The 12,155-nt window shown below is 41.7% G+C and overlaps 1 protein-coding gene across 2 annotated transcripts in view; it reads left to right on the top strand.

Annotated features, from left to right (window-relative positions):
- The window catches only part of ADAMTS12 (ADAM metallopeptidase with thrombospondin type 1 motif 12), a 282,704-nt gene that overhangs the window by 227,528 nt on the left and 43,021 nt on the right, over nt 1-12,155 (top strand). For both annotated transcript variants that reach the window (XM_042860207.2, XM_005312319.4), the window contains one exon: nt 7,916-8,042. In XM_042860207.2, coding sequence (XP_042716141.2) covers nt 7,916-8,042 — 127 coding nt within the window. The remainder of the gene's footprint in view (nt 1-7,915; nt 8,043-12,155) is intronic.

Below are 12,155 nucleotides of genomic sequence, written 5' to 3'. Positions count from 1 at the left end.
GATAAAAACAAAATTGCAAATACATTCAGTCCTTTCTAAAGGCCGCAATCATGTTTCTCAGAATTAGATTAAAGTGGCATTGAACATAATCTGTCTAATACAGGACAGCCTCTTGATTGAAAGATAGCATTAAGCAGAATGCAAAAGTTTCTCTCTCTGTTGAAATAACAAGCAAGTGGTAAATTTTCAAAGCTTATAAAGGGATTTAGCCACAAGATTCCTATTGGGGTTAATTAGTGTATACCCACTAAATCCCATTTCAGCTTCAGCATTGCAAATTTAACTCCATATGTACTAGTTTAGCCCAGAGGTGAAGTTTAATCCAAAAGCTGTGGTATTAATTTACAAACCTGTGGTCACTGTGTTTTCTGTCTGGATTTAGATGCTGATTTTCAAAAAGTTAGGGATGTAAGGTTGCCTTCATAATTGTGTATATAATTTGTGCATACAATTACTATGATTTTTTGTGCATTCAAAGGGCAAGGTAAAACAACCGTGTGTGTGTGTGTGTGCACGCATGCACTCATGCACACAATCAGTTTCATGTCTGTTGCAAATAGACACACAATCACACACATACTTTTACAGACACACACTGTGTATGTCTGACTTTTTCCAACACTGACCCTTCTTATCTAAATTTTTAGTTTTGATGACACTTTCAACAGAACTGTTAAGGTTCTGAGTGAACATCCGAAAAAGCTCAACCTAACCATGTTCTAACCAGCATTTTTGTTGGTAGATTTAGCAGAGGAATCAAGAATTGAATGAACATGGAAGGTGAACTGGACTCTCCCATCAAAAATAATCCTTCCAGCTCACGGTTGATCTGAGATAGGCAAAGAGCAGGGAAAATTGTTTGTGAAAAAAATCACTATTTGATCTGTCTATGTTGATACTGTTTGTTTGCTTTTTCATGAACATTGGTGCAGACACGTTCTGTTTGCGCAAATGTTGGATATCCATGCCCCTATGAGTGTACTTGCATGCAAAAAAGCTCAATTGCACTGGAAGTGCTAGCTCAGCCATTTCTGTATATAGTGGTTTTGTATATTTGATAGTGAGAATGTCAGGCATGGAAGGATTGGTAGAATGAGAAAGTGAATGACTTTCAAGCAGCTGACGGTAGGTCTACATTTAGAATGCTGCAGATATGCCGCTGTAGAGCTTTCAGTGAAGATACCACCTATGCTGACAGGGCTTCTTCGATGGCGTAGATAATCCACATCCCCAAGAAGCGGTAGCTATGTCGATGGGGGAATTCTCCCATCGATTTAGTGCTGTCTACACAGAGGATTAGGTTGGTTTAACTGAGTCGCTCTTAAGCGTGGATTTTTCACACTCCGGAACAACATTGTTATAGCGAACTAATTTCCTAGTGTAGACCTGTCCTAAGTGATCGCTCAGTGGGACCAGCAGTGAGACAACGGGTGTAGGAAGGAGGCTGCTTCACCAGCAGAAAGCTCTCTTTCCGGGAGACACTCCCACATATGTTCTAGCTTCTGAACATAGAGCAAGGTCTCTGCATTAGGGATCAAACCCCATGGACTGCTGTCACACACACACACACACACACACACACACACACACACAGAGCCCGGCACCTACGTGGGTGTCCACCAATGCCACATCAAATTGTTGCTGACATGGATCGGGGAGAAATAGCTGGGTGGAAGCAGGACCTCTATATAAAAATTGTTAGAGGCCTCAGTTGAAAGAAGCGTTTAAGTATGTTTATTATGTGTGACTTCAGTGGGACTTGTGTTTTAAATTATGCACGTGCTTAAGTGTGGAATAGGTCAGGGCCAGTGTGAGATATTTCTGATTTACTTCATACAGAACGTTGGATATTTATAGTTACCAAATATGACAATATTTGTTTGTTTTGTTTTAAAGACTGTTTCACTGAATCTGTTTGCACTTTGATGTGCACATGTTACACCCTCTGGCTTTGAAGTGAGTTATGCACATCCATAATGGAAAGATTAGGGGCCTATATCCACCTTTAATTTCTGAACAATCCCAGAACTTTCCGGATTCTGCAAATAAAGTGAATCCACTGAAGGCCCCTATTAAGAATGGTATTTGTGTGATTACAGCTTGAAATAATTGACAAGATTCAAATAGATGAGTTTACTGATGTCAATGGTCAGGGCAGGGATAAGAGCGCACACACTGTAAACTAGGCTTCTGTACATGTTTGAAGAGGCTACCTTAGCACCAGACTTCTGCTTTAAAATGCATTACAGCAGCTGAAACTATGCTAAATAATTCATCATAGGGGAATAATTCATGTCTGAGTTTGAAAAGGGGCAGAGAAGCATTTCTGATAACTTCCCTCATTTTACAACTAGCAGTGACATTTGCCAAACTCTCTGATTAGATTTCCAAAGCAAAAAACAAACATCATTATGGAAAAGTTGCATAGAACAGAATAGGGATGAAACCAAGAGGGTTCTAAAGCAACGTATCTAAAAAAATTGAATTTAATAGTGTTGCCATAGGCCTTATTTAACTATCCTATAGAATTGTATAAAAAGAATTACAGTTGTCCATTAAATACTATAAGATGACACAAATACCAATAGAAAGTTTATCATTTTCTGTTAAATTCTCTTGGCATTTTTCAACAATGATCAACCCTCCTTCAATCTCCCGCTACCATTGCCACCATCAAACCTACTTTCATTTCTTCCTTTGGATTTTCCCATTGCATCCTATCTTCTCTATGTCCATCTTTGTAAGCCATTTTGCGTAACTTTATGGATAAGTGAAATGGGAGGGCTCTGATATTCCATGAAAAAAATAATTAGAATTTGTGTGAAATATTAGGAAACAAATATTTAAAGTTTGTTTATATGTGCAATGGTTATATTGGGGAAAGTGTGAAATATTGGGAAAAACTCATCAGTTTCCCAAAGCTTATGGGTTGTTTATTATGTGTTATTAATAGATTTCTATTTAAATTTATTTTCTTGAAACCTGCTAAAGAATCTGTGCAAAGTTGACACCTCTTTATCTAAAATACAACACGTATCCCTGACCCCATAGTAGCATATTCTGTTTTGAACCCTTCAACAGACCTATATAGGGGAGGATAAAAATCACAGTGGTACAATATTATTGCCCTTTTGGCCCAAGGGGTTAGCAATCCTGTTTGTTTACACAAAATTGTGTTTTCCTGAATACAATAGAAACAAATTACAGTAGATAGTTTCCTTGCTCACAATTTCCAAGTCTGTATCTCCTCTCAGTTATGATCCAAGGAACTTTGTCTCTCTGCTCCCTCTGAAGGCCATGCTCATCCTTGCATCTTCTGCTGACTGCTCACTTTTGCCTCTCTGGCTCTCTGCCTCTCACAGCCATACAATTTGTCAACCAATTCCCTAACCCAGATTTTGCAATCAGGAAACTCTTCAATGCACCTAGTTTAGCAGGCATTGCCATCCAGTGCTTTGCCTTCGGCAGCGGTTTCTGTTGTTTCCAGCTACTTCACTACATAAAGGGTCTTAATTGCTCTTTTCATTTAGCATACCTGTGGGCGAAGTAATATCTTTTATTGGACCAACTTTTGTTGGTATGATAGACAGGCTTTTGAGCTACCCGGAGCTTTTCTACCGGTTTGGGAAACACACTCAAAGTGAGACACTACTCTGAGTAGCACTCTTCCCAGACCTGAAGAAAAGCTCTGTGTAAAGCTTGAAAGCTGACATAGCGCTGTCCACACCGGTGCTTAGGTCAGTGTAACTTATATCACTCAGAGGAGTGGCAAATTCACACCCCTGAATGACTTAACTTATACCGACATAAGTAGTAGTGTAGCCATAGTCTAAGGCTATGTCTACACTATGGGGGGGGGGATAGATTTCAGATACGCAAATTCAGCTACGGGAATAGCGTAGCTGAATTTGACATATCTGGTCCGACTTACCCCACTGTGAGGACGGCGGCAAATCGACCGCTGCGGCTCCCCCGTCAATGGCGCTTACTCCTACCTGGGCTGGTGGAGTATGTGCGTCGATTCGGGGATCGATTATCGCGTCCCAACGAGACGCGATATATCGATCCCCGAGAGAGCGATTTCTACCCGCCGATCCTGGTGGGTAGTGAAGACCAGCCCTAAGAGTGTCACAGCTAATACAAGATCAAACAGATAGTTTAGCATAAGTTGTTAGTACATATTCTAAAGGACCATTCAAGGTGAAATGGCCAGTTTGTTTCCATAGGACAAAAAGAGGGTTAGAGGATTACCAATTGTTGGAATAAGCTATAAATCCACAAACAAGGGAACCTAGGCAGACCCATAGTATCTGGCACAGCACTCTTACTGAAGGAATATCAGGACTCGGAGAAACCATCCTCAAACTGCTCACCATACAAAGGGCCATCTTCCTCCAGTGCACAACCGACTTCTTCGACAAACTCCATAACATTAACCATGGATGTCACTTCCCTATACGCCAACATGCCTCACAACGATGGCATAGTTGCCTGCCTCAAATATTTACAAGAAAATGGATGACCTCAGATATCCACCCCAAAGACATCACCCAACTCATCCATTTTATCCTCACCCATAACAATTTTACGTTCAACAACAAACATCTTGCCCAAACCATGGGAATAGCCATGAGTATTAGGATGACTCCCCAATATGCCAACCTCTTCATAGGTCAACTTGAAGAAGAATTTTTGGACAAATGCGAAACCAATCATATACCTGAGATACATTGATGATATTTTCATCCTCTGGACAGACGACTTAATCTTCCTCATAGATTTCCATCACAACTTGAACGACCAACATCTGTCCGTAAAACTCTGTCTGGAACACTCCCACACTAGCATCAACTTCATGGACACAGCCATCAGTTTCAACAATGAAACCTACAGACAACTATATACAAGAACTCCATGGATCACCACACCAACCTTCATAGATCCAGTAAACACCCCAAACACACCAAGAAATCTGTTATCTATAGCCAGGCACTCAGATATTGTAGAAATACACCGAGGAGAAAATCCAGGATATACACCTTAACACACTCAAAACTGCGTTCACCAAATAGGGACCCTCCACCAGAGAAGTAGATAACATCATGGAATGGGCCATCCAAATACCGTAAGAGAATCTGCTTTTAGAAATAAAACCCTCTGTGACCTCACATGCATAATTGTCACCTACCACCCCACACTGGAACCCAGATGGGGTATTGTCAAACAGCTACAACTCATACTCAATGGGGACTCCATCCTGAAAGAAATCTTTCCTGAACGCCCTCCTCTGGCCTTCAAGAAACCCCACCAATCTCTCCAAGCTCATCATCAGAAGCAAGCTTCCCACAAACCAGGACACACCAACTCAAAGTGGCACACGACCCTGCCACATCAACAGATGCAAAACCTGCAGACATATCTCCACTACTACCATGATCAACACCCCCCACTACTAACCTTTCAAGATGCAGGGGTCCTATACATGCCTATCACAAAATGTGGTGTACCTCATCCAGTGCACTAAAAGCCCCAATAACAACTATGTGGGTGAAACCAGACAATCATTACTCTCTTTCACACATGAAAATAATAAAAGACAAAAACATCATATCACTTGTGGGTGAACATAAAGCGATCACTCTATATCTGACCTATCAGTCCCCATCCTCAAAGGAAACCTGCTCAACACTTTCAAAAGACGAGCCTAGAAGCTTAAATTCATAACTTTGCTAGACACTAAGAATCATAGTCTTAATAAAGACACTAGATTTATGGCTTATTACAACAATCTGTAGCCTACTAACTCCTTTTCATCCTATGACTTTAGGGGTGTTAACGGACCACTTTTAAAATGTATACTAACTGCTTATGCTAAACTATCTGTTCAATCTAGTATTCCGGGGTGACAACCTTAGGCCAGGTCTGCACTTGAAACTTACACTGATATAACTACATCACTCAGGGGTGTGAAAAATCCACAGCCCTGAGCAACGTAGTTATACCAACCTAATCCCTGGTGTAGACAGCGCTGTGTCTACAGGAGGGCTTCTCTCGTCAACATAGCTATTGCCTCTCATGGAGGTGGAGTAGCTACACTGATGGGAGAAGCCCTCCCAGAGGCATAGATACCAGCTGCTGCAGCATTTAAATGTAGATCTGCCCTCAATACCTTTCCTGAACCTGAAGAAGAGCTCTATGTAGCTTGAGAGCTTGTCTCTCTGACCAACAGAAGTTGGTCCAGTGAAAGATATTACCTCACTCGCCTTGTCTCTCTAATCCCCATGTAGGCATTTACACCAGTGGGTCTATGCAGTTCATCCCCATGCCGCAAAACTTTCATTTCCTCTGGGGGGCAAGGTGGGTGGGGTAATTTCTTATATTGGACCAACTTCTGTTGGTGAGAGAAACAAGCTTTCACAGAGTTCTTCAGGTCTGGGAAAAGTACGCTGTATCACAGCTAAATACAAGGTGGAACAGATTGTTTAGCATAAGTAGTTAACACGTATTCCAAGGGACCATTCAAGGTGAAGTGGCCCATTCACACCCCTCCAGTCATAAGGCATGTCTATACGACAAAGTTAAGTTGACCTTACATCGACCTAAGTAGGCGTACACTACAGTATTCCTGCTGTAACTCACCTGCTATGTCGACCTAATAAATCCACGTTGACGAGAGGCGTAAGGCTTAGGTCGACGTAGGTCAGGTGACGCAGTGTCTGTATAGACACTGCATTATTTGCGTCGCTGTTGGCTGTCAGCATGGCCGACAGTTTCACTGCTAATAGGATCGCTGTTTTGAAAGTGGGGGGGAAAGGTGTTCCAGCTGTGAGCCCCAGCAGTGCTGACAGCTGGAGCCTCACTGCCCAGCGCTGAGAGCCTGGGCTGTGGGCTCCCCACAGAGCTCCCAGCTGGAGCCTGGCTTCAGCCCAGGCTTTCAGCTCCCTGCTCTGCACGAAGCACCCAGCTGGAGCTTGGCTGCCACCCAAGTTCTCAGCTCCCACGGAGCAAGCTCCGTGCAGAGTGTGGAGCTGAGAGCCCGGGTGGCAGCCTGGCTCCAGCTTGGATCTCAGCACCAAGCTGAGAAACTTGGGCTTTCAGCCCCCTACACTACCCCTCTTAAGTGAGTGCAAGTGCTCCTGGTGAGGATGTGCATCATCGACAGAAGGAGGGGATGGACATGATCCCCTGCAGTAATTACTGCAGTGGCTATGTTAGATTGACTTAACTTTGTAGTGTAGACGTGCCCATAGGAGGTGAAAGGAAGCGGGGGGAAGCAGCTGAGGGGGAGTTGTTAGTGGGTTATAGCTTGTTGTAATAAGCCATAAATCCAGTATTTCTCTGATTATACTGGGACTGACACCGCTACAATAACACTGCATTTCCTCTGTGGGTCAATGGAGAGAGAGCATCTTGTGTTTGTTCATCCTTTATTCCAGCACAGAGGAATGGAGTGCGAGTAACAAATGCAGAGCACACAATCTAAGCAATGACAGTGTTTATCTTCCCAGTGGGCGTCTGAGCCCTTGGTATCTGTTTTAGCTGTATCTCTTTGGTATCTGTTTTAGCTGTATCTTTTTTAAAGGGACAGAAATATTTTTTTCCAGCTTTCTGAGATGTGGCCCATTGTATATTGGCTAAGATATTTCAAGTGCTGCGATATGCTTTTTATTTTTCTAATATGACTAAGAATAATAAATTAAGAGGGAATAGTCCTCTCCTTTTGAAAGCAAAACTAGTACAGCACAAGTGTTGCTTTTCAAACAGCTTCTGCTCTCGTTTCCTTTTTGTTTGGAAAACCACCGACTCTGCCACATAGTGGGGTGGGCCTGGTAAACCACCATGATCAGTGTCCATTGGGAATGGAGCACAAAGGTGTAAGGATTTAATATGCATGGAGAAATTATTATTCTCACAGGTGTTCAGCGACAGACAGCCCAATGTGTGAAAAGGGGGGGAAGTGTGATCAAAAACTCCTTCTGTGACCCAGAAATGCAGCCAAATGGACGACAAAAGAAATGCAATGAAAAGGATTGTCCACCCAGGTAACAAACACTGTGAATACGAGGATACTGTACAGGAGCACTATTCAGTGTGTTGTATTATAATTTAAACATAGTATTCAGGGGAGGCAAAGAACACAGGAATTGCAATAACAATTCAGCTCAATAATCCATCAGTGGTCTCCAACAGTGGCCACTACCAGGTGTTTTAGGGAAGAGTGAAAGAAACCCTCTAAAGGACAATTTCAGAATTATCTGCCCATAAGAGAAGTTTCTTACGATCAGTTAATGGGTAGTCTATGCCATGAAGCATGATTATGTGTATATCTCAAATATTTTATCCTATCTAATAAAGCTGTGGATGTATACCAGTGGTTCCCAAACTGTGGGGCATGCCCCCCTAAAGGGGCATGGAGGAACATTTGGAGGGAGTGTAGTGGGGTCCAGGCCAGCCCCACAGGGGACAGGAAGGGAGCACCACCGAGCCCGGCTCTGCCCCCAGCTCCGCCCCAGCGGCAGCTCAGACTGCAGTCCCCAGCCCCAACCGTGGCTCCCGGCCCCAGATTCCAACTATGGATCCCAGGGGGGTGCGGACAGGTTCCATTACGGGTAAGGGGGGTGCAAAAGGTTTGGGGACCACTGACGTACATGTTACTCTTATAAATATCTAACCATTTTTAAAATGTTGCTAATCTCTGAGCTTTGATATCATGTGATGAAGGTTAATTTCTCACTATGTGTTCGAAACAACTATTTCTTTTCAACAGTTTTAAATCTGCTTTTCAGTTATATTGAATGTTCCCTTGTTCTGGTATTAGGAAGGAGGGTAAATAGGAATGCCCAATTTACCTTCTCTGTACATTTATTATTTAATACACTTATGTCCCTACTTATATGTCTACTCTCTCTAAACTAAACAGTCCTGGTCTTTTCATTGTCTACTCTCATGGAAGTTTTCCCATGTCCCTATTGCATTATGTTAATTCTTACTCATCGTTGTTGTTGTCTATCTCTGGACCCTCCCTTTCTGCTACATCTCTTTGTGGGATGGGGCAACCAGAATTGAATACAGTATTCTAGGTGAGAGCAAACTATTGATTTATATGTAATGCACTATTTTTAGTACTGTTTTCTATCTCACTGTTTACATACTCAAATATTTTTTGCTTTATTTATTTATTTTTGACAACTGTCTGTCACTAAGCAGATGTTTTCATTGAGCTGTCCGTAATGATTCTTAAGGTTTTTTCCGTAGTGGTTCCAGTGAATTTCGAACCAAGCAATGGCTGGAGTAGTTAAAATTATTCCTTCCGCTGTGTATAACTTTGCATTTGTCAGTACTGAACTGCACGATGGATATTGCTGCTTTTATATAGTAAATAATGTACAGATGTTCGGGGGATTATTACTTGTTCCTGCAGCAGTTCACAATTATGTATGATGTCTCTTTGGGGAAATATCTAGGAATGCTGTTCCGGCCTATATAAATCATTTTAAAAGTATAAAGAATGCAGCTTGGTAGTAAATCTGTGCAAATTGCCAAGGAAGTCAATTGACAGCAGAATCAAACTTATTAACTAATGGCTTCCATAATAGCTGAGGCTAAACTGAACACACAGGAGCATTTATATTTATAAAAATATAAATTAAGCTCTTTATTCCAAAGTCCCAAAGAGAAATGACTGGGTTATTCAGAAGTTAAAAGATCCTTAAAGACCATATTATCTAGCTTCTGCTGCTTACATTTGGAAATCACTGTTTCTCTTCACTAGCAGTCAGAGCCTGCTGTAGGAAATTAGATTGCTGTAAATCATCTCTTAGTGATTATAGAATTATGTTAAACATGACTTGTTGTGCCTAGCTTTCTGCACACTGCAGAAGAGATGCTCTAGCTTAATCCCAGTCTGATTGGCAGTTCTAAAACCATTTACAATTCTTTCTGTCTCCTTTGGTAAATGTCCTTTATAGAGTACTAGTGATAATAGTAAAATATTGATAAAGTGAAATGCAGGAGATTCATAAAACATAGCGATAGGGGTTTGGTTGTTTATTTCTCTCTTTTTAGTTGTGATAATTAGTTGCCTGTGATGTATATGAGCTGCTGGACAGCATAGCTACTACCTGTAGCAGCACAAAATCATAGAGTAGCCATGATTTCTGATAATTAAAAAAGAATAAGTCAGAAACAGAATAATAAATCTGGAGCTGCATTTAAAGCACACACACAGCACGTGAAACATGGAACTTAGGAGCCCCTGTTCTAAAAACACAGGCCTCTGCTACTTGAGTAATGGGGGATTGCTGTTCCCTATCAAGCCTTATAGCAATATATCTTCTTTGTAGACTGCTCACTACAAGGCAATACGATCACAGACTGAGTTAGTGCTAACATTTCATTCCACAATGGCCAGTGGTGCATGCGCATGCGCGCGCACACGCACACACACACACATGCCATGGACTCATAGTGAGCTACTGCAATTATTTTCTAAAGCTTTGAAACCCACAGCTAGGCTCCTACAGCTGTGTCATCTACAAGCCAGAAGGATGGCTAAGCTTCCTCTCCACAAAGTATTTATTTATTTAGTGCGTGCATAGTCATCTAGCCAAGCGATGGCATCTTCAGTGGTGTGATCCAGTTTTTCTGGAGCCTCCAATGGCAGGCACGCTAGCAGTTCAAACTAGGAAAGTAAAGTAGTAGTAAAGCAGTTTCTTTGTTTTGACGAAAATCAGAGTGACAGGGAGATGGTATTTCTGCCCTTGAAAATAGGGCACACAGGGAAGTATTCACTTGCTGAATCTGTCAGAGATTCTAAGGATACAGGCCTGACTATACTCGATGCTTGTTAAGAACTGAGAAGGGATTTGGAGGGTCAAACACAACGCAGTCATGGATGGACCTTTGGTTGGCTATGTAACCATACCCCTAGATTTCCTGGCTCCAGAAACTAAGTTACCATCAAAGGCAATGCGCTTATTAGCCGGTCATCCACTTTCCAACATGCAGATAAATTTCTCAATGGAAATGTATCATCAAAAGCAGACATGAGGAAGTTTTCTCAGATAGCTTCCTTACCATCTATTGGATCCCATGGACTGAAAACACATGGCCACAAGATTAGCCATCATACTATGAATTCAAACCGAATTATACAGGAGCTGGAAGACATTCCATTCTATTGCTATGCAGCTTACCTTTGATAAAATGTACATATCACCAGCGTGGCTGCAAGTCGCTCAGGGTCATGTCTTGACTTCCACCTTCTCAGCTAATAGAGTTCAGGAAGTTAGTTGGAAACTGGTTAAATCACAGGTTTCTGAGAAGTCGGAGTCCAAACATTCATGTTTCTTAGGCGATTGGAGGCATGTGATAAAACTCTTTTGCCCATTCTCTAGTTAAATAATCTGGAGCTACAGAAGACATTTCTAAAATATTTTGTTGCACACAAATATGTAAAGTGTCAACTCAGAGTAGAACAGAAATGGTTGACTCCTACAATGGGGAGCTAGCATTTGATGGAAATGCAGATATGACAGCCCCATTAACTAGAGTGTTATTGACAGGCAGCAGCACAGAAAGATGCTGGTATGAACCAATATAATTTACAATTATATTGCTTGGTTGGTAAGCAGGTGTTTATCTTTATAGATGCTCAGTGTAAAATTCATTGTATTGTCCTGAAAGGAAAGAACGATGTATTTTCTTTACTTACACTCTTCTGTACCTACCAAATGAATAGAAATTTTCTTCCTTCCTTCTAAAGAAAATTGTCCTGGCCTTTTTTTGACATGAATAGCTGCTCAGCCAGAATGCCCATAAATAGATAATTTGAAGTCTTCAGTCTCCTGCCATCCCAGCGGTGTTCTGACATTCTCAAGGAAGCTTGCTGCTGCTTTTAGGAGAAAAACTTTTTTAACCACCGCCAACAGTTTGCTTAGTAAATTTCAGCAATCGTAAAGGACAGAGAGTATTGTTGTTATTTGTATTACAGTAATACCTAGAGGTCCCAGCCAAGATTGAGGCCCTATTGTCCTGGGTGCTGTACAGAAACATGCTAATAGTAATACCTAGGCCTGTTCATCGGTATATCTCAAAATGCTTTACAAAGGAGGGCAGTATCCCTGAGGCCCAGGGAGGGAAGTGACTTATCCAAT

The sequence above is a fragment of the Chrysemys picta genome, chromosome 6 (genome assembly GCF_011386835.1).
Source record: "Chrysemys picta bellii isolate R12L10 chromosome 6, ASM1138683v2, whole genome shotgun sequence".
NCBI lineage: Eukaryota > Metazoa > Chordata > Testudines > Emydidae > Chrysemys > Chrysemys picta.
This window is presented reverse-complemented; position numbering and strand designations above follow the sequence as displayed.